The sequence below is a fragment of the Oncorhynchus gorbuscha genome, linkage group LG13 (genome assembly GCF_021184085.1).
Source record: "Oncorhynchus gorbuscha isolate QuinsamMale2020 ecotype Even-year linkage group LG13, OgorEven_v1.0, whole genome shotgun sequence".
In the NCBI taxonomy this organism is placed as follows: domain Eukaryota; kingdom Metazoa; phylum Chordata; class Actinopteri; order Salmoniformes; family Salmonidae; genus Oncorhynchus; species Oncorhynchus gorbuscha.
The window spans coordinates 31,362,971-31,386,568 of NC_060185.1; the positions used below are offsets into that span (position 1 = coordinate 31,362,971).

The following is a 23,598-nucleotide window of genomic DNA, read 5'->3' on the forward strand; positions in this document are numbered from 1 at the left end:
TGACTGGTACTGTATATCAGCCAGCAGTGCTAATTTCTCGATCACACCGACAGGGTTTGAATTTTGGGAACACCAGAAGTACATTGATTTCCAGTGGAACGTTGCGTTTGCCTTGCAGCATTACGTTGCAGAGGCAGTTGCAGTGAATTCTGTTTGGTTCATACTTTCGACAGAAATGGTAGCAGAAGGTGAATGTTTAACTTTTGCATACTATTTTGCGCAATTAAGCTGCAGGTGTGATCGAGGCATAATACATTTACAGCACATGTAATAGTGCATGTCTCTGTCTGCTTGCAGCCTATGGCATGTAGGCATACGTAACCAGTCTCAAACAGACCTCATGGGGCATTGCTGGATTTGGGGAGCATATAAATCCCCTGTGTTTGCTTCCAGTGTATTTCCTTATAGTGACATATTACTATACAATATCAACATTTTAGCCCCTGACATTTGGTCAGCCAGTGCTAAAGTATTATTACTTTTCCCTCTAAAATTGTTGAACATGCAAGATATTGACACACAACATAATTCTAATGTTTTTACAAACACCATGGCAATCAACCAGACCATTCTTCATTACCATGATCTGAGATGTAATATTTCATGTGGTTTCTCCTCTATCTAGACTTATAGACACACTGAAGGTGGGATAGAACACACCTCATGCGTGGGCTCAGAGAGGGTCCGAGGCTGTACGGATCATCTGACTAACATGGGTGTTCTTCAGCTCCACAACCCCACCCTCCCCGCCACGCTCCTGCACAGGGCCAATCATATGCGTCTGTCGGGAACGCTGTGTGACGTAATCATCACGGTGGATGGCCAGGAGTTCCCGGCCCACCGCACCGTCCTGGCCTGCACCAGCAAGATGTTTGAGATTTTATTCCACCGCAGCAGCCTGCGCTATGCACTCGATTTCCTCTCCCCCAAGACCTTCCAGCAGATCCTGGAGTATGCCTACACGGCCTCCCTGCAGGCCACGGCCGAGGACCTGGATGACCTGCTGTACGCTGCTGAGATCCTGGAGATAGAGTACCTGGAGGAGCAGTGCCTCAAGGTCCTGGAGACCATCCAGTCAGAGGAGAAGCAGGACCACCTGAGTCTGAGTGGGAGGAACCATGGGTCTGGAGAGAGTGAACAAAGCAGGGCAAGGCACTGGAGGAACATGCTAATCTCCAAGAAGCATTCCATGCAGGAGGGTGGTATCAACCCCACCGCCCTGCACCACCTGGCACTGTACCACATGACTGACAGGAGTCCCTCTGGGCCAGGGGGACTACCTATGGGGCTCCCTGTAGCCAGCCCAACACAAGATGGAGGGGTTAGTCTGGAGGGCCTGGGTCAGTCTCCACTGCAGTACAGCCTCAATGGAGCCCAGGAGCCATTCCTGCCTCTGGCTAAGAGGATAAAGACAGAGGACAATAACATGCAGGTGGATGAAGCCAATGGCTACGAGGGCCGGTCCAACAGAGGAGGGGAGGGGGGCTGTGAGTCGGACCAGCCAAGAGAAGAGGGCCCGGGGACCCCCCAAAGAGGCAGTGTCATCACATCTGCTAGAGAGCAGCACTCGGGCCAAGAGGAGGGGGGCATAGTGGGGAACAACTCTCATCTGGACAGTTTCCCTGGGCTGGCTGAGAAACACCTGGCCTCCCTCTACTCCTCCATGCCCTCCAACCACATAGGGGAGTTGGGGCTGCCTATGCCCATGTCGGTGGCCCCTTCCCTGGCCATGTCCCTGGACCTGAGGGCCTATGGGGGGCTCCTGAACCAGGGCCTGCTCCACAGGGAGATCCTCAGCAGGCTGGGACAGTTTGCAGCAGGGATGAGGCGGGAGGGCCAGAGTCAGACTCAGAGCAGTGGGGACTGTGGTCTCCAGCTGCACGACAGAGAGGTCATGGAGCAACACAGGTAGAGCACAGAGTTTGGCTGACTGCATACACCACTCACTGTTATATCTCTAGGGGTATACAGGTATAATGGATATCTGGGTATTATTGAAGGAGGTCTTTTGTTGGAGAGTGAAACAGCATTTATTTTAGCAGAATGCAAATTATTATAATGTTGTGATAATTTAGTAAATGCTGGTAATCAAAGTAAATTGCAATTCGCTTATGTCACCCCTTCACCCACAAAGTGTTCTGTCTGGTCACTATATACTAGGAGGTCTGTGAGAGACAGACAGAGGGATGTGGAGTGTGTATGTGTGTGTGTGGTCAGTCTGGAGTCTCCATGCTAAATGGTTCATTGTTTTGTTAGGATGTGAAGGAAGAGATACATTGTAGTGTACAACTTCTAATTTAAAGGTTGCCGTTTTTTTGGTCTTAATTAACTTTTAACACATTAAAAGACTTCAAAGGAAAGCTGGGAGCAATGATATTAAATATGTTAAATATGTTTAAAAAGACACCTGCTCTTGTGCCTGAATAGAAGGATTTCATAAGAGGTATGAAATAGGTCTTTGTTGGCAGCTTAGGAGACATGGTGTGGCATAATGAAGCTGTTTACAAAGTTGCAAACATTTTCGCAATTCTGTAAGATTATTTTTTATTAGATGTGCCTCGTACTTAACAAACTGTCTCTGAGTGCATTTGGTATGCATTCCTTTGCATTAGTGAGGAGGGAAGAAGGAGAGTAGCTTGCCTGTACAGAGATCTAAAGGCTTCTCAGCATGTGAAGGTAGACGCCACTGGTTGATTGGTTTAACCAGTGGCTGAGCGTTTAAATAGGTTTGGGGGTCTGGACTAGTGTAACGCTTTTCTTCTTCCTCTGACGAGGAGTATGAAATATCGTACCAAAGCGCAGCGTGGTAAGTGTCCATAATATATTTAATAAACTGAACACAGAATACAAAAGAACAAGAGAAATACATTAAAACCCGAAACAGTTCTGTATGGAAAACACAGGTACAGAAAACAACTACCCACAACCCATAGTGGAAAAATGGCTGCCTAACGATCGACAGCTGCCTCTGATTGGGAACCATACCAGGCCAAACACAGAAAAGGCAAAACATAGAAATACAAAACATAGAATCCCCCCCCCAACTCACGCCATGACCAAACTTAAACAGAGACATAAACAAGGAACTAAGGTCAGGATGTGACAACTAGAGATTGGTGGGTTTAAACTAGAGCTTAGTGGGCTTAAACTAGAGGTTGGTTGGTTTAAAGAGGATGGTGATTTTAGACTAGAGGTTGGTGGATTTAAAGAGGTTGGTGGATTTAAAGAGGTTGGTGGATTTAAAGAGGTTGGTGGATTTAAAGAGTTTGGTGGGTTTAAAGAGTTTGGTGGGTTAGACTATAGGTTAGTGGGTTTAAAGAGGTTGGGGATTTTAGACTAGAGGTTGGTGAGTTTGAAGAGGTTGGTGGGTTTAAAGAGGTTGGTGGGTTTAAGGATGTTGGTGGGTTTAAACTGGAGGTTGGTGGGTTTAGACTAGAGGTTGATGGGTTTAGACTAGAGGTTGATGGGTTTAGACTAGAGGTTGGTGGGTTTAAAGAGGATGGTGGGTTTAGACTAGCGGTTGGTGAGTTTATAGAGGTTGGTGATTTTAGACTAGAGGTTAGTGTGTTTAGACTAGAGGTTAGTGTGTTTAGACTAGAGGTTGGTGGATTTAAATAGGTTGGTGGGTTTAAACTAGATGTTGGTGGGTTTAGGAGGCTGGTGTATTTAAATAGGTTCGTGGGTTTAAAATAAATGCTGGTGGGTTTAAGAGGTTGGTGTATTTAAATAGGTTGGTGGGTTTAAAGATGTTGGTGGGTTAGACTATAGGTTGGTCAGTTTAAATAGGTTGGTGTATTTAAAGAGGTTGGTGTATTTAAAGAGGATGGTGATTTTAGACTAGAGGTTGGTGGGTTAAAGAGGATGGTGATTTTAGACTAGAGGTTGGTGGGTTAATGAGGTTGGTGTATTTAAAGAGGTTGGTGGGTTTAAAGATGTTGGTGGGTTAGACTAGAGGTTGGTCAGTTTAAAGAGATTGGTGATTTTAGACTTGAAGTTGGTGGGTTTAAAGAGTTTGGTGGGTTTAAAGAAGTTAGTGTGTTTAGACTAGAGGTTTTTGGGTTTAAACTGGAGGTTAGTGGGTTTAGACTACATGTTGGTGGGTTTAGACTAGAGTTTGATGAGTTTATAGAGGTTGGTGGGTTTAAACTAGATGTTGGTGGGTGTAAACTAGAGGTTGGTGCGTTTATTGAGGTTATTGGGGTTAGACCAGAGGTTGTGGATTTAAATAGGTTGGTAGGTTTAAACTAGAGGTTGGTGGGTTTAAACTAAAGGTCGGTGGGTTTAAAGAGGTTGTTGGGTTTAGACTAGAGGTTGATGGGTTTAGAATAAAGGTTGGTGAGTTTAAAGAAGTTGGTGAGTTTAGACTAGAGGTTGATGGGTTTAGACCAGAGGTTGTGGATTTAAATAGGTTGGTAGGTTTAAACTAGAGGTTGGTGGGTTTAAACTAAAGGTTGGTGGGTTTAAAGAGGTTGACGGGTTTAGAATAAAGGTTGGTGAGTTTAAAGAAGTTGGCGAGTTTAGACTAGAGGTTGATGGGTTTAGAATAAAGGTTGGTGAGTTTAAAGAAGTTGGTGAGTTTAGACTAGAGGTTGATGGGTTTAGACCAGAGGTTGTGGATTTAAATAGGTTGGTAGGTTTAAACTAGAGGTTGGTGGGTTTAAACTAAAGGTTGGTGGGTTTAAAGAGGTTGACGGGTTTAGAATAAAGGTTGGTGAGTTTAAAGAAGTTGGTGAGTTTAGACTAGAGGTTGATGGGTTTAGAATAAAGGTTGGTGGGTTTAAAGAGGTTGGTGAGTTTAGACTAGAGGTTGATGCTTTTACACTAGAGTTGGTTGGTTGGTGAGTTTAAAGAGGTTGGTGAGTTTAGACTAGAGGTTGATGCTTTTACACTAGAGTTGGTTGGTTGGTTGGTTTAAAGAGGTTGGTGGGTTTAAACTAGAGGTTGGTTGGTTTAAAGGGGGGGGGGATACACAGGTCTACAGACAGGTGCACATGTCCCATAACTAAATCAATCAAGCAAACCATCATCAGTATCAGAGCACCAACCTCTACCCATTCTCCTCCCACGCAGACGGCATTTCAGGCCTGTGCCACTCCGGGTTTTGAATGAGCCTGATGACACAGAACATCCAGCAGTGTGTTAGCTAGCCAATGCTCAGTCATGGATATAGGCAGAGGTTTGAAGGTTGGAGGAGTCAGTCCTTCTGGTGACTGCTGGTGTTGTAATGAAGCTAGTCCATGTCAGGAGACAGGTCACTGAGCATCATCCACCTCAGTCACATTGACATTTCTGAGTGGAGAGAGAAGTTTGTTAAGGCATAGCACACCTTTTCAGAACTTTTAACTTCAGGCTTTGATTAAGTGAATTATCTAAAGGAGAAAGCTAGGAATTGTATGAGGTGTCTGGTTTATAGTGAATCTCTCTAGTTTTCTGTTGAAAATCCTCTTTTCTGTTTTCTATTTTGATGTAAGTCGTGGGTGTTCTTGATTTAATTGAAGAGAGTTTTGTTGACATAATATTTTATTGGTACTATATATGAGATTATCTGTCCTTTGACTGTGGTCTGTTTAGAGGACTGCTGTCTGGCCATTGTGCTGCAGAGGGGAATATTAGGATAATAGTGCAGATGATGCCTCGCATGACTGAACGTGTGTGATATGATATGATGGGGTTTGCTGCAGGCAGAGCGGCGAGTCCTTTTTTTGTACTTGTTATGAGAGGATTGCCTGTCTGGTTTGCATGTGTGTATGTGTGTGTCTGTGTTTTTGTCTGTATGTGTATGTGTACGTGAGTGTTTGTGTTTGTCTTTTTGTCTGGTTCTGTATGTGTATGTGGGTGTTTGTGTTTTTGTCTGGGTCTGTATGTGTATGTGTATGTGGGTGTTTGTGTTTTTTGTACGTGGGTATTTGTGTTTTTGTCTGTCTATGTGTACGTGGGTGTTTGTGTTTTTGTCTGTATGTGTACGTGGGTGTTTGTGTTTTTGTCTGTATGTGTACGTGGGTGTTTGTGTTTTTGTCTGTATGTGTACGTGGGTGTTTGTGTTTCTGTCTGTATGTGTACGTGGGTGTTTGTGTTTTTGTCTGTATGTGTACGTGGGTGTTTGTGTTTTTGTCTGTATGTGTACGTGGGTGTTTGTGTTTTTGTCTGTATGTGTACGTGGGTGTTTGTGTTTTTGTCTGTATGTGTACGTGGGTGTTTGTGTTTTTGTCTCTATGTGTACGTGGGTGTTTGTGTTTTTGTCTGTATGTGTACGTGGGTGTTTGTGTTTTTGTCTGTATGTGCACGTGGGTGTTTATGTTTTTGTCTATGTGTACGTGGGTGTTTGTGTTTTTGTCTGTATGTGTACGTGGGTGTCAGCACGTTTATTTGTATTGTGCTTTCTAAAATTATCCCTGAAATTTCTATTGTCTGTTCTCCTTTTGCATTCGTACAGTGTGATACTGTGTGACTCACAACTCTTAGAGACCTCTCAACTCTAATGATGCAGCAGTACAAAGAGAGGGTTGCTTTCATGATGGAATGAAACATGCTTTTCTCTACAAGGACAATGATGCCTCTGCCTTTTGAAAACAGTTCAGAGAAAAGCACCAAAACGTTTTAGAGCCCAATGTCTGCTATTTGTGTGACCTCAGTCATTGGTTCATCCCAGTCCTTTCTCCCCACAGGAAGCTGCACAGTGAAGGAGAGAAGGAACACGGCTGTGAGTTTTGTGGCAAACACTTCATGGACAGTGTACGGCTCAGGATGCACATGCTCTCTCACTCAGGTAACGCTTCCATATCATGCCAATAATAGAGTACATTCCATTTACAATACCCATAACAGGACTGTACTGTTTTCACATGCACCTGTTCATGATGTCACACGTGTATTAGAAGAGTGAGGCACATGAGATATGTGTTAAAGGAAAGAGGCTTCTTCCTGTCTGTCGCCTGTCTGTATGTGTCAGTTCTTCAGGGTCTCTGTCTTCTCTTTGTCTTCTCTCTGTTGTATCTGTCTGTGTGTGTGTGTGTTTTCGGAGAGTCTGTCTGGCTCCTCGCCAGCTCTGTCCCTCTGAGTGATGACATCATCAGCTGCCGGCAGGCCTGGGTGTTCTGCCAGTGTTCCGAAGCGTGTGTGATGGCTCGCTCGCAGATGTGTGTCCAGGAACACACTGTACCCAAACTGCGACTTAATCAGACCTGACTGCTCTCCCAGCCACTTTATCCAAAATAGAGCAGGAGAAGGGGAGGGGAGAAGGCGGAGAGAGGGGCTAAAAATGAAACTAAAATATAAACAGAAACTCCACTCTGATGTTAGGAAGAATAGACACAAGGAATGCTATACGTCCCTGGCTTTCCTCTCCTCTGATATCTGTAAAAGTGTTAGGAGATGACAGACGGCTGACAGATGAGAGGTTCCCTTTCTCCAAACAGTGCTCATAAACTACCTGACCTCCTCACAGTAGACATTTTTTAAATCCAGGTGTAGATTTAATGATGAGTTTGAAATTCCATGTTTGGAACTCCGTGATGGGAACACAATAGCTGCATCAGGTCTAGACACATTCTACTAGTTGGCTAACGGCTACTCTCCTTTACTCATTCTGTCTGCATCGGTATGACCTGATGAGACATACTGGCTATAGTGTGTGTTATATAGGCCTGTTACACATCATTTAGATACTTTGATCTTTCATTACAAAATAGATTTCTGAAACCTTCTTTCATCTGGTTTGTATTCACACACAAAATATATAGCCTCTGTATTGTACAAAGAAAGAGAGTTTGATCTTATTTCATTGTCATTGTGTGTTGCCGTATAGCCCATAGCAGCCTTTAGATCCTCTGTTGGTTGCTAAGGAGCCAGTGCTCCACAGCTCTAATGGGCTGATTTGGTATTCAGCTCGATGCTGGCTCGTATTTTGGTATGCCAGACAAAGTGTTTTGATGGAGGGCTATTGCAGCCGCGTCTGGAGACAGTTTGATGGTTTATGGATGAGAGCACACTCCATGCCTTTGACGGCACAAGACAATGTTCTCTTCTTCCCTAATCACACACAATCTCCCAACAGCACAACACAACACACTGGACACACTGTCACAGAACGTAACACATTGGACACACTGTCACAGAACATAACAAACTGGACACACTATCATAGAACATAACACAGCCAAGGACAGCCCTGCAGTACATCACAATACATCTAGGTAAAGGCTACATAGTATGCTGAAATGTTTTGTTTTCACGAAAAGGATCTGAGGTGAAATCTGTGGATGAGGTGGTTGTAGCGAGCTACAGCACTGGGACTAGTGCAGCTGTACAGGGAGGTGGGGAGAGTTGAAAGAGGACTACACTTAGGCTGTAGCGCTCCCAGTTTCCAAAGCTTGTGGGCGTTTTAATGAGTCATTTTAACTTCATTTAAAGCCAGCTGAGCAGAAAATAGATCAGTGAATAAGCCCTGGGCCAGTATGGATCTGAAACCGATTTACATCTCACCGAGAGCCAGCCCACATCCAAACAGCTGTGTGTGTGTGTGTGTGTGTGTGTGTGTGTGTGTGTGTGTGTGTGTGTGTGTGTGTGTGTGTGTGTGTGTGTGTGTGTGTGTGTGTGTGTGTGTGTGTGTGTGTGTGTGTGTGTGTGTGTGTGTGTGTGTGTGTGTGTGTGTGTGTGTGTGTGTGTGTGTGTGTGTGTGTGTGTGTGTACTCACCCACTGTGTGCAGTATCACTATTTAGCAGAGCAACTGGCATCTCCTATAGCTGAGTGGTGTCATTTCCCTTGTCTCCTCTGATCTCTTCATAGGAACAGACAAGGGCATTCTAAAGGTGAGCAGGGTGCTGTGTGTTACTGAGGGAGATGGCTAGGGAGTGTTGACTCTGGAGGGTTTCTGATAAAGGCCTATGCTGCGGGCTCAGAACAGATTGTCTGCTGTGCACAGAACACCCAGTCCTTTTGTGGCAACTCAGGTAGACAGGCTGCACACTGTTCAGAGCATGATAACAGGGTAAATAGAACTCTTCAGCTAAGCTCCTCACTGTGGAAGAGAGAGGCCACAGAACACTGTCTGGTGCCTTTGTTTGGCCAGAGTTGTGTTTTTTCCACTGGGTTTTGTTCTTTTGTACTGTGTGTGACTCCTTATGTAACTGTAAACAACCAAAAGTGTTTACAGAAGAGAATGGGTACTTAGGGACTTTTAAATAGAGCATTGCATTGGCTAAAGGTTTGATATGGATTTTAATCCAACAGCTTTCTCACCTATAAAAAATATGTGGTTTCATTCTGAAATAAAAGTGCAGCTTTTATAGCCATCTGAGATTCAGATGTTGATTGATTGCCATAACCATACATTCAAATTCAGTTGCACCCTCTACAGCATGATTCAAATAATTTTGTACAAGTTGCTGGCTGTTTTCTCATACTGTATACTTGAATGTTTACATCTCACAAAATAATGTACACCATATGTTGAGGGTTTGATGATGACACATGACTGTGATTTCCCCCTGCAGCTGGAGCTGAGGCCCTGGTGTGTGATCAGTGTGGAGCTACATTCTCTGCTGAAGATGCTCTGGAGGCCCACAGACAGACACACACAGGTACTGTCTTACACACACACACACACACACACACACACACACACACACACACACACACACACACACACACACACACACACACACACACACACACACACACACACACACACACACACACACACACACACACACACACACACACAGACAAACATAGCTCACGGATGAAAACGTGCAATAACTCACAGACACTCATTCACCGCCCCTAAACAAGCAGGCTACAATTGACAGGATACTGTTTGAGGTCCGTATTTGTAATGTATTCTGTCTCTCCTGCTGCTCATTCAAAACACGTTTAATAAGTATATGGCTATGGGGTTTAACATTCTTGTCATTGTGCTGGCAGGGTCAAACTGTCCCTGTCATGTTGCTCCATAATTGATCAGCGAGGACGGGAAGGCCCTATCAGATATCACCCACTTATATCTCCTGGCATCCCATCTGGGTGCGTGCCTATTTACCACAGGGCTGGCAAGCCTGACACAGCAGGCACGCCTAGGCCACACTGCAAGTACATGATATTGTCATAGATATGCCATGCATCTAGGCTAAGTGCGTGCGGAGCTGAGAGGGTATTTACTCTATTGCTCAGACTCACATCAACAACTTGAATCAACACATTTTGTTTGGGAATGATCTCATGGTGATAGACTCTGAGTATTTATCCTCTCCAGCTCAGAAGATAATGGACATCAGTGCCTGTGAACTATTCTGAAACACAATGGTTCTGAATAGCTAGACGCTCCTCTAATCAGCTGACTGAGTATCTCGTATTAAAGTTATACAAGTGAAGTTGAAGTCAAAGCTGCCTGTATATATTCCAAATATTCAAACCCTCTCCCAGTGCCTGAATCCTAGTCATTATAGTATCTAAATCAAACTCTACATTTAATGATCTTAAACTAACCCTACAGTCGATCCACGCTGAGTGTCTGAAACCACACCTTTGCTGCTACTGTCAGAGAAAACTGATAACCCGCTCCGAAGCGTTGGGATGTAACTGTAACTCCAGGTGCCACACACAGTATGAATAGTTAATACCTGGAGACATGGCGGGGTGTTAACGAGTTTCTGCCTCCTCGCCCTCAGGTTGTAAACATCCAGGGCTCAGTTGTTGGCCTGGCAGCGTATCTAGTACAGGGTACAGGAGGGCATTACTCACTCATTTTGTCATCATCTCAGCTTGGTCTGGTGTGACACATGACCCTCTTACTGCTACTTTGTACTCACAGGCTGTGCTCTGACTGGAATAGTATGATTTATTTGAGCTGTTTGGTGGTTTTAGGGAATTCAGTTCCAGTCGGCATTCTCTTTTAGAATATGCATTCACTGTACATTATAATACTTCAAGTGTTGTTACACTTTCAACTTCTGCACTCAAAAAGATGTTGCATAAAGCTTATTTCTTAAAATATATATATATATATTTTTGTATTCTGACATTTCTGCTTATTTACCTTCTTCGGTGTGTAACCTATACACTGAAGAAGGATTCATGGGTTTTACAGACCAAACAAACTTTTGGGAGAGCGCTATGGTCCTCTTTTGATTATACTTTCAACACATCCTAGGTTTATAACCTTTGAGATCATTGGCTGAATGAATCTTGTTACCATGGTTTTGTATATCGCCATGTGACAGTATGCCAGTAAGCCAAACAAGTTTCCTCTTGGCACATTATCACAGGTCAGACCTTAGCAGCTGTAGCCCTTTAGTTTACTGATCCAGCCTCCTCAAGAAGGAAGACACCCCTACTTGACAAAGACCTTGTTGGCTCTCATATCGATCACACTACAGGGACTGCAATGCAGAACCCAGCTTATTTCCAGTGAGTGAGAGTGTGTTTTGGCAATGTGAATATCAGAGGCGAGTGGCCGTTGGTTGGCGTTATGGGAAGGGGGTGAGACCGTGTGGAAGGGGCTGGTTAAGGGGGAGTTCCTGAGGGCATTGGTTGCAATGGTTGGTGGCATTGGATGCAAGGACTCCCAGGAAAACAACATCATGTGCTGCTGTTTACTCAGTCCCCACCACAGCCCTCTCTGTCACAGTCTCCGTTCGCTCTGCCTCTGACCTACTTGTGAGTGCCCAAAATAAAATAATGGAACCGTCTCAAAACCTCTCACCCAACAATGACTTTATTTCATCAGACCATGTTAGCAAAGTTCTCTGTGGTGTCATCTTGTTTGAGCAGTTTTGGAAAAACCCAGGAATTTGAGCAAATCATAGAGCATAGAAATGGACTGGATATGGTGCAGAAGATAGTGGCTAGCCATTCTGCCAAAATGCCTGCAGGAGAAGGCCCTAAGAGTGCTGTCTGTGTGTGTTCTTACAAACAGCTGCCCTTAAACTACACGTTAACACTTCCTCTGCTGAATGTCTACAGTACACATAACCAGTGGTGATTTTAACATGGAAATCTTGGTGGGGCAAAAAAACAAATGTGGGATGCATGCCAGCAAAGCCACTCCACTACACAACACAACACTAAACAATACATGAATTTCACTATAACTGTGACAAACAGTGCCCACAAACTGTTAGGGTCCCTATAGCAGTCCCAACACAATACCACTGCTAAACCTGGCTTTCAGCGGAGCCTTATCTGGCAGAGAAACAGTTAATTCAGCATAATGCACTGCTTTAAAAAAACAGCTGATATGGCTTACTTGTTTAAACAAATGTGGTTTCTACTGACAAATAAGATGTACAAACTATGGCATTAGGGGACAACAAGCAGATAAGAGGCAATCTGTAATGTCAATTAAGACATTAATGAGCGAGCGACAACGGACGTAGTCAATATAACTTTGTTCAGCACTTTTGAAATGTAGAGCGACAGAATTCAGAACATGGGCCATTCTTACAGTGATCTCCCTGTACACAAGTCAGAACTGTAGGATAAATAAAGGGGGCAAATAAACAGACAGTGAAAGCTCTTACAATATTCAATGATTACATTTCTCTAAAACTGGTTATAGGCTACATGTGCACCATCAAGTTAGAAGAGTATGCGAAATTAAGAGGAGAAAATAGACCAAATTATTAGGGTGAGGCACATTGAACGCCGTTTGGGTCTTTGGGTGTCAAAAAAGATACACGCCATATAACAAACACCATTTACCCATTAAATAAGCTTTTTTAAATTTTACACGTCAAATAACACAATTCTTGTAACGGTGTTCTTCTATCTCCTCCTCTGACGAAGAGGTAGAATAAGGATCGGACCAAAATGCAGCGAGGTGATGATGATTCATGATATTTTAATGAAGGAAAAAACAATACAAGCGGAAACTACAAAAATATGAAAAGTGAAAAACCGAAACAGCCCTATCTGGTGCAAACACAAAGACAGGAACAATCACCCACGAAAACACTCACAGAATATGGATGCCTAAATATGGTTCCCAATCAGAGACAATGATAAATCACCTGACTCTGATTGAGAACCGCCTCAGGCAGCCATAGACTAATTAGTCACCCCACAAAACCCCAAGACAAAAAACACACCACAATAACCCATGTCACACCCTGGCCTGACCAAATAAAGAAAAAAAACACAAAATACTAAGACCAAGGTGTGACAGAACCCCCCCCCCCCCTACGGTGCGGACTCCCGGACGCACCTCAAAACCATAGGGAGGGTCCGGGTGGGCGTCTGTCCATGGTGGCGGCTCCGGCTCGGGACGTGGACCCCACTCCATAAATGTCTTAGTTCCTCCCCTTCGCGTCATGGGATAGTCCACCCTCGCCGCCGACCATGGCCTAGTAGTCCTCACCCAGAAACCCACTGGAATGAGGGGCAGCTCGTGACTGAGGGGCAGCTCGGAACTGAGGGGAAGCTCGGGACTGAGGGGAAGCTCGGGACTGAGGGGAAGCCCAGCACTGAGGGGAAGCCCAGCACTGAGGGAAAGCCCAGCACTGAGGGAAAGCCCAGCACTGAAAGGAAGCTCAGCACTGAGAGGAAGCTCAGCACTGAGAGGAAGCTCAGGCAGGTAGTTGGCTCCGGCAGATCCTGGCTGGCTGGCGGATCTGGAAGAGTCTGGTTGACTGGCAGATCTGGAAGAGTCTGGTTGACTGGCAGATCTGGAAGAGTCTGGTTGACTGGCAGATCTGGAAGAGTCTGGTTGACTGGCAGATCTGGAAGAATCTGGTTGACTGGCAGATCTGGAAGATCATGGCTGACTGGCGGATCTAGCTGCTCTGGCTGCTCCATGCAGACTGGCAGCTCTGGCTGCTCCATGTAGACTGGCAGCTCTGGCTGCTCCATGCAGACTGGCAGCTCTGGCTGCTCCATGCAGACTGGCAGCTCTGGCTGCTCCATGCAGATTGGCAGCTCTGGCTGCTCCATGCAGACTGGCAGCTCTGGCTGCTCCATGCAGACTGGCAGCTCTGGCTGCTCCATGCCGACTGACAGCTCTGGCTGCTCCATGCAGACTGGCAGCTCTGGCTGCTCCATGCAGACTGGCAGCTCTGGCTGCTCCATGCAGACTGACAGCTCAGACTGCTCCATGCAGACTGACAGCTCAGGCTGCTCCATGCAGGCTGATAGCTCTGGCTGCTCCATGCAGACTGGCAGCTCAGGCTGCGCTGAACAGGCAGGAGACTCCGGCAGCGCTGGAGAGAAGGAAGGCTCTGGCTGCGGTAAACAGGCGGGAGACTCCGGCAGCGCAGGAGAGGAGAAAGGCACCGACAGCGCTGAACAGGCGGGAGACTCCATTAGCGCTGTAGAGGAGGAAGGCTCTGGAAGCGCTGGAGAGGTGAGGCGCACTGTAGGCCTGATGTGTGGTGCTGGCACAGGTGGAACTGGATAGAGCACACGCACAGGAAGCCTGGTGCGGGGAGCTGCCATCGGGACTGGTGTGTGGAGGTGGCACTGGATAGACCGGACCGTGCAGGCGCACTGGAGCTCTTGAGCACCGAGCCTGCCCAACCTTACCTGGCTCGATGCCCACTCTAGCCCGGCCAATACGAAGAGCTGGTATGTACCACACCGGGCTATGCACCCGCACTGGAGACACTGTGCGCTCCATAGCATAACACGGTGCCTGCCCGGTCTCTCTAGCCCCCCGGTAAGCACAGGGAGTTTGCGCAGGTCTGTAAGCCCCCCCCCCAATACATTTTTGGGGCTGACTTTCGGGTTTCCTTGCCAACCGTGTTCCCTCGTAACGTCAGATCCTCTCTCCGGCTGCCTCTGCTCTCCTAAGTGCCTCCACCTGTTCCCATGGGAGGCGATCTCTTCCAGCCAATATCTCCTCCCAAGTGTAACAACCCTTGCCATCCAAAATGTCTTCCCATGTCCATTCCTCCTTTCGCTGCTTCTGCTCTCGCTGTTGCCTGTTACCACGCCGCTCGGTCCGGGTGTGGTGGGTGATTCTGTAACGGCGTTATTCTATCTCCTCCTCTGATGAAGAGGTAGAATAAGGATCGGACCAAAATGCAGCGTGATGATGATTCATGATAATATTTTAATGAAGGAAAAAACAATACAAGTGGAAACTACAAAAATGTGAAAAGTGAAAAACCGAAACAGCCCTATTTTTTATTTTTAATAAAAAATTCTTTATTATCTTCAATACCATTCATTCTTTACAACTCCTAATTTTCATACATACTCAAATAATGGTATTTTAATTAAACTAATTTAACTAAACATAAACCCCAAACAAAACCTCAGGGGAGCATCTTCCCTCCTCGTCACCCTACAAAATACCTTTCCCTATCTCCCCGTCCCTAATCTATCCCCTTACAAATCTAAATGACACCCAGCCCTAAACCCCCCCTTCCACCTCTTCAGAGCAGCATGCTGCCCCCCACTTCCTCTCCTCCCTCTTCATCCTCCCCCTCAAATCTCCTTCCACCCTCCTCACTATCCCTTCCACCCCCCAATCTCTCCCTGTCTTCACCATGTTCTGCCTTGCTTCCCACAGCCCCCGTTTAAAGAGACTCATGAGAAGCCAGAGCAGAAACCTGTCCCTATCCGTCCCTCTCGCTCTCCCTACACCTCTCTCTAACCTGGCCCATGTCAATACAAAATCCCCCCCTTACCAAACCTAACAACACCCGTGCCCTAGCCCATACTACTCCGGCAAAGGCACAGTCCCAAAAGACATGGCACACAGTCTCCTCCCTGCCACAAGAGGATCTTGGACAGGTGGGGGATTGCACCAAACTATACCGGTACATGATGGAACGTACCGGCAAGCACTTATGGAGGCTCAACCAATTCAGGTCCTTGAGCCTGTTGTCCAGACCTTGCACCTGCACTCCCTCCCAGACCACTTCCGAGATGCCCACTACAGGCGCCGGACTCCCTGCCTTTCTGACCTCCTCGTACAGGTGCCTGTGATCTAAACCTACTCGGGCAACTTCAACCTCAGGGTGCGCAAGCAGCCACTTGGCCGCATGACCAAAGTGCCATGGCAGCTGTTCCGCCCGAGGACCCGTGTTAGACCATACCATTACGCTTCTCGCCTGATACGAGAAGAACACCCGCAGGAGGTAACCAGACGGGTGTATCACTGGCTGAGCATGCTCCGTTAACAAGAAAGAAAGAAAAATTGTGTCCAGCTTGAGGGGGAAATGTGGTACCCCCCTACCTCCCTCCCCGATGGGACAGATCATGCGTGCCCTGGCGACCCACTCGCACCTGCCACTCCACATAAACTGAAAAACAGGCCTCACTAGAGGCCTCCTCAGACAAGCCGGCAATGGGTAGATGTATGCCAAATACAAAAGAGACGGCAACACATCCACCTTTAGGACCAGGACTTTGCCCATAAAAGACAAATACCTAGCCTTCCACATTGCTAGCTTCCTCTGTACCACTGCGATACGCATGTTCTTGTTTAGCGTCGCTGAGCCGGAGGTCTCAAAATGGACCCCGAGAATCCTCAGGGCCCCCTCACAGAGAGATAACCCCCCAGGCACATCCGTTCTACCACGCCATCTTCCGAAAAACTTGACGGAAGACTTTGCATGGCTCAGAACTGCTCCCGACGCTCGGGTGAAATCCCCAAAGATGGCAAGGGACCTTGTCAGGCATGAGTCCTTGCACAGCAGCAAGGAAGTGTCGTCGGCGTACTGCGTCATCTTAACACGCAGCCCACCACTTCCAGGGATCAACAAGCCTTCCACCCCTGTGTCTGCCCTAATGGCAGCCCCCAGAGGCTCCATGTACAGAACGAAGAGGAGAGCCGAGAGTGGGCACCCCTGCCTGACCCCAGACGAGAGGTCAAAAACGTCACCCAAGTGACTATTTACACTAACTCGGCACCCCGCTCCGACATATAATGTACGAATCCATCCTATGAACTTCTCCCCAAATCCTAATCGACCTAACACCCTGAATAAAAAGGATCTATTCACGCGATCAAAGGCTTTCGCCTGATCTAGCGCAGCTACCATTAAAGGCAGTCCTCTATCCTCAACCCAAGCGATGGAGTCCCTGATTAACTGTAGGTTCCATCTAATAGAGCGGCCCTCTACCCCGCACGTCTGATCCTCATGAACGACGTAGGGAAGGGCTGTGCGCAACCGGTCTGCTAAAACCTTTGCAAGTAGCTTGTAATCTACACACAGCATGGTCAACGGCTGCCAGTTGCCACAGTCTGTTACTTCCCCCTTCTTATAAAAAAGTGACAGCACACCAACAGCCATTGATCCCCCCCGGGACCCCCGTCTCAAGGATGGCCTTCAAGAATTCGAGGACCACTGGTCCAAGTATACCCCAAAACTTGAGATAAAACTCAGCCGGCAGCCCATCCATCCCAGGCACCTTCCCTTTTCCCATCCTCCTAAGAGCGCTCTCAACCTCTTCTAGTGAAATCTGGGCCTCCATCACTTCTCTAACGTCCTCTGGCAACCACCTGGACAAGTGTTCTAAAAACACATTTCCCTGCTCTACATCTACTTCCCTTTCCTTAAATAAACCTTGGAAATTATCAGATGTCACCCTGACCATATCCTCTGGTTCTCTAACTATACTACCATTTTCTTCCCTAACGCCATGCATTACCTTCCTACTCTGTCTGGCCCTAACCGACTTAAAGAACAGAGCAGAACAAGTCTCATTATGTTCTAGAAAGCCACTATGCGCACGCTCCAGGAAAGCTCGAGCCTTCCGCTCCTGCAACTCCTTGAGCTGCGCCTTTAGGGTTGCGGATCTCTCCCAGTCAAACGACCCGCCGAGGTTGCCTGCCTCGTACTCGAGTTCAATTAATCTTTGGATACGATCCACCTCCCTCCTCTCCTCCCTTTTTTTCCCTCTTGCAATACCCTATTATAAAAGCCCTAATCCTCACCTTAACTAATTCCCACCACTCTAATACCCCCTCGCACATGGACCGGAGGCCTTCAAGCCTCCAAAAGAAACCATAAAACCCGTCAACAAAAGCCTGCTCCTCCAGCACATCCCGATCTAACTTCCAGTACCCCCTACCAAAGAGGCAGTCTGGCGACCCCACCTGCAGGAGCACCCCGTCGTGATCCGAAAAGAAAACAGGCAACAGCCGCCCAGACAACTTACCCAAAGACCTGGGTACAAAAATGTAGTCGAGCCTCCTCTCAACCCCCCTGGAGTTGCGCCATGTAGGACCGGCCATTTTCGGAGTAGTGTGCAGACCACCATCTACCAGAACATGGCAAGCCATTAGCCCGGCAATGGTGCCTGCACTGCTATCCCCCCCTATTCCTAAATCTGCATTAAAATCCCCCCTATCACTAATTTCCTATTTGTGACACACAGGGGCGTCAGACAGTCAACCATCTCCCTCCTGTCTGCCACCACCTGTAGCCCATACACCACCACTAATCTAAATTTACAATCCCTTATTGTGACATCCACCCCTATAACCCTCCCCTACATTACCACAAAAGAATCCTCCACTTTTACCTCCCTGTGCCCACACAAAATCACTACCCCCGATGAGTGCACCCCCCCAATACTCCAAACCGACTCCCCCTTGTCCCACTCCCTCTTAAACCTACTAACATCCCCTCCATCCCTCAGGTGAACCTCCTGTAAAAAACAAAAATCAAACCCCACACCCTCCAAATAACTAAAAACCGCCCTCCTCTTAACAAAATCCCTTAAACCCCTTACATTTTAACTTACAAAAGTAAAATTAGACCCCATGAAAAAATAAAATAAAAACATGTAATACACTCAAATTCTAAACCCAGACAGAAAAAAAACAGGAGACTCACCCGATGCTCCCCTGCTCCATATCTACCGGTGAGAACACCATCCGTACTCCCGACATCCCCCCCTCTTCCTCCATCTCACCAACCCAGGATGCAGGAATAGTGTTTGGCTCCGGGGTGCTCTTCATTCTCTTCTTTGGTGATGGCGGCAGTGGAGAGATACCACCCCCCCCCGCCAGCTCCTCCACCATACCCCTCATCTCTTCCACCAGGGCACTTTCCCCCCAGTCCACTTGCTCTTCCACCGTCTCCTTCTCCAACACTCCTCCCTCGCTTTCTTCTCTCTCATGCTCCTCCACTCGGTTGCCTTCTTCCGCCGCTTTTCCTGGTTCTCCTACTCCCGTGCCTTCCGTTTCCTTCTCTCTTCCATCCGCCGCTTCTTGCTCCTCCTCCTTCCTTGCGGCCTTCCCCTCTGGACCTGTACTCTGGTCATGAGGTGTGCTTCCTTCCCCTCCTCTTCTTCCCCCATCCCCTGCTCCTGCCCCCCCCCCAGCCGCAGACGCATATGACCTCTGACGAGCCGGGCACCCCCGCCACAGGTGTGCTGACGAGCCACACCCGTGGCACGCCTTAGGCTTGTCACAATTCCTCGCCTCGTGTTCCTCAGATCCACTAAATCTGCATTTTCTTGTGCTGCACGAGGCGAATATGTGTCCGTAGGCCATACAGCGCCTGCAAAATGGGGGCTGATGTGCATAAAACAACGTCCCCCTGTCAGCCCCTAGGGAGAACATAGCAGGAGGATGGAGGTAGCCACCATGTCCCTTTGGGTCCTCTCTGAGGAGGGCCTGGAAGCCTCTCCTCCCATTCCAAAACCCAAGGGAGTCTTTGAGGTGCCTTGCTGAGGAGACGTTATCCATGTATCTCCCAAGAAAAGCCCTCACCTCTTTGTCCTTAACGTAAGGGTTGTAAATGTTGACAGTTACAACCCTAAAGTTATTCTTCGCCAGGCTTGTTATTTCATAGTGGCTCATCGGCCTCTCACCTCCCACTGCTCTTGCCCTTCTCAGGATATCATCGTGTTTCTCCTCTGTATGTAGTGCCACGTCGTATGCTCCCTCCAACGAGTTGCCTTGAAAACAAAACACGTCCTTCACCGTCAGCTTTAGAATCCCCATCAATATTATCCTTCCAAAAGTTTCCCGTCCTAAAGGCTCCCACTCCTTTTCCTTCCAAGCAAACTGAATCGTGTTGGCCAGCCCAATCCCAGGGACCGACCGTGTTGATGTATTTAGCACCATCTCCGCAAGGAGAATGGCGCTCGTTCTCTCTTCCAAAACAAAGAAAAAAAGAAAAACCAAAGTGACTGAGCCTATCTGGTGCAAACACAAACACAGAGACAGGAACAATCACCCACGAAAACACTCACAGAATATGGCTGCCTAAATATGGTTCCCAATCAGAGACAACAATAAATCACCTGACTCTGATTGAGAACCGCCTCAGGCAGCCATAGACTAATTAGTCACCCCACAAAACCCCAAGACAAAAAACACACCACAATAACCCATGTCACACCCTGGCCTGACCAAATAAAGAAAGAAAACACAAAATACTAAGACCAAGGTGTGACAATTCTATTATAGAATGTTGTGTGTGCTGAATTTGCACATGCAAGCCAAGCGCCACCACTACTATCAGTAGCACTGTGAAAGCTGTACAAAAAAAGTTAGTAAACAAGCACACACCAGCCAGGAACGATGTGTTTACAATACCGCCTTGGTGAAAATAGACCAAATTATTAGGGTGAAGCATATGAGCTACTAGGTATTCACCCACTTGGCATTTTTCCTATTTTATTGCCTTACAACCTGAAATTAAAATAGATTTTTGGGGGGTTTGTATCATTTGATTTACACAACATGCCTTCCACTTTGAAGATGCAAAATATTTTTTATTGTTAAACAAACAAGAAATAAGACAAAATAAAACTGAAAACTTGAGCATGCGTAACTATTCCCCCCCCAACCCCCAAAAGTCAATACTTTGTAGAGCCCCCTGTTGCAGCAATTATAGCTGCAAGTCTCTTGGAGTATGTCTCTATAATCTTGGCACATCCAGCCACTGGGATTTTTGCCCATTCTTCAAGGCAAAACTTTTCCAGCTCCTTCATGTTGGATGGGTTCCGCTGGTGTACAGCAATCTTTAAGTCATAACACAGATTATCAATTGAATTGGGATTTGACTAGGCCATTCCAAGACAGTTAAATCTTTCCCCTTAAACCACTCTAGTGTTGCTTTAGCAGTATGCTTGGGGTCATTGTCCTACTGGAAGGTGAACCTCCATCCCAGTCTCAAATCTCTGGAAGACAAACAGGTTTCCCTCAAGAATGTCCCTGTATTTAGCTCCATCCATCATTCCTTCAATTCTGACCCGATTCCCAGTCCCTGCCGATGAAGAGCATCCCGACGCTGCCACCACCATGCTTCACTGTGTGGGTGGTGTTCTCTGGGTGATGAGAGGTGTTGGGTTTGCACCAGACATAGCATTTTATTTTATGGCTAAAAAGCTACATGTTAGTCTCATCTGACCAGAATACCTTCTTCCACATGTTTGGGGGAGTCTCCCACATGATATTTGCTGAACACCAAACGTGTTTGCTTATTTTTTTCTTTAAGCAATGGCTTTTTTCTGGCTTAAAATGGTCCTATGGACAGATACTCCAATCTCCGCTGTGGAGCGTTGCAGCTCCTTCAGGGTTATCTTTGGTCTCTTTGTTGCCTCTCTTATTAATGCCCTCCTGGCCTGGTCCGTAAGTTTTGGTGGGCGGCCCTCTCTTGGCATGTTTGTTGTGGTGCCATATTCTTTCAATTTTTTATAATGGATTTAATGGTGCTCCGTGGGATGTTCAAAGTTTCTGATATTTTTTTATAACCCAACCCTGATCTGTACTTTTCCACAACTTTGTCCCTGACATGTTTGAAGAGCTCCTTTGTCTTCATGGTGCCGCTTGCTTGGTGGTGCCCATTGCTTAGAGGTGTTGCAGACTCTGGGGCCTTTCAGAACAGGTGCATATATACTGAGATCATGTGACAGATCATGTGACACTTAGATTGCACACAGGTGGACTTTATTTAACTAATTATGTGACTTCTGAAGGTAATGGTTGCACCAGATCTTATTCAGGGGCATTGCAAAGGGAGTAAATACATATGCACGCATCACTTTTCAGTTTTTTATTTTAATATTTTTTTAAACAAGTAGTTTTTTTCATTTCACCAATTTGGACTATTTTGTGTATGTCCATTACATGAAATACAAATAAAAATCCAAAATAGGTAAAACACCAAGGGGGATGAATACTTTTGCAAGGCACTGTACACTTAGTATTACCTTCTTAGCTACAGTATATATATCTCCCTGGCATATTACATAATTTATGCAGCAGCGTACAGTACATTTTTGGATTCACGTTGTTGTGCTTGAACAGGAAAGTGGCAAGGTGGTTCTTCCAGGTTAAATTTTGTCATTAAAGAGAAAGATGCTGGATTTACAATTCTGAGTTGAATGACCATTCAAAGCATATTTTCCCAGTTTGAGCTGTTCATTCCTGACTTCCCAGTTGCAATGCTTGCAGTTAGCCACTGTCACTGATTCCTTGCAAACCACTCATTGTTGAATTTGCAATCTCCAAACTTTTGTGATATGTTTATGTCCAATGACCGATGAGCACCGATACGTTTTATCTATATTTTCTCTTCATTATTTCTCTTCATATGACAAGGATTAAAAATGATTTGCCAGTAGACTTGATTCATGATGATGACTGCTAACTAAGATTGTGAAAGTAAATCCAATCAAAGCTACTGTACATATAACGTGATTTGACTGACTTTCTGTGGCCAATAAACTTGAGCCTTCTTGGAAGAGCACTTGTAATATTGCTTTATGGCAGCACCCAAAGGGCTGAAAAGTTGGATGTCTACCCTTTCTAAGGACTTCAGCCTGGGATTGAGTAAGGTCCCCATGAGTGACAGAACACTGAGGGTGGTCCTGTAGCTCAGTTGGTAGAGCATGGTGCTTGTAACGCCAGGGTAGTGGGTTCGATCCCCGGGACGACCCATACGTAGAATGTATGCACACATGACTGTAAGTCGCTTTGGATAAAAGCGTCTGCTAAATGGCATATATTACTGAGCCAATTACGGCGCAATGCTCCTATTTTCTGCTGGCCCGCCCCACCACCACAGAAAGCACTGAGCTAGGCTGAAACACCTGTATTTGGAGCTGCCTTAATCAAGAAAACAGAAAAGAGACCATGTTTCTATGCGGCTTTGTTAACTCAATTATATATTTTTTACATTGTTTGCAAACTGATATGTGACACGTATTAATGCCAAAATAACATGCAAAACAGGCAAGCCCCCCCAATTTGTATATATATACAAGTATATATATATATATATATATATATATATATATATATATATATATATATATATATATATATATATATATATACTTTTTTAACAAAATAAATAGTCTCTGCCCCACCTGCCCTGAGTGACAGGTCGCCACTGTACATAACCCCTATTATACAGAGAACACATCCTACTCCATCACACGTTATTGTTTATTCAATACTGCCTCAGTGCATAATGAAATAGACCTCATCTAATTGTGCAATAATTATTGTGCAAGCTGCTTTCACAATAATGAATATGTAATCGGTTGAAATGTATACCCCTTATTCCACTTAGAATAGCTAATCAGTGGTACAGATCTTCATCTACTGAGTCATACTGTACTCTACTTACACCCCAGTCTATTTTGCTGGCCTCTAGCTATTTTGGGTTGTGTACACAGTACACACTGCCTAG

General features: G+C 46.1%; 1 protein-coding gene across 1 annotated transcript in view; it reads left to right on the forward strand.

Moving 5' to 3' along the window:
* Window positions 1–23,598, forward strand: part of LOC123992277 (zinc finger and BTB domain-containing protein 16-A-like) — a 38,271-nt gene that overhangs the window by 2,089 nt on the left and 12,584 nt on the right. Inside the window, exons 2-4 of the mRNA XM_046293445.1 lie at window positions 626–1,908; window positions 6,666–6,766; window positions 9,493–9,579. Coding sequence (XP_046149401.1) covers window positions 626–1,908; window positions 6,666–6,766; window positions 9,493–9,579 — 1,471 coding nt within the window. The remainder of the gene's footprint in view (window positions 1–625; window positions 1,909–6,665; window positions 6,767–9,492; window positions 9,580–23,598) is intronic.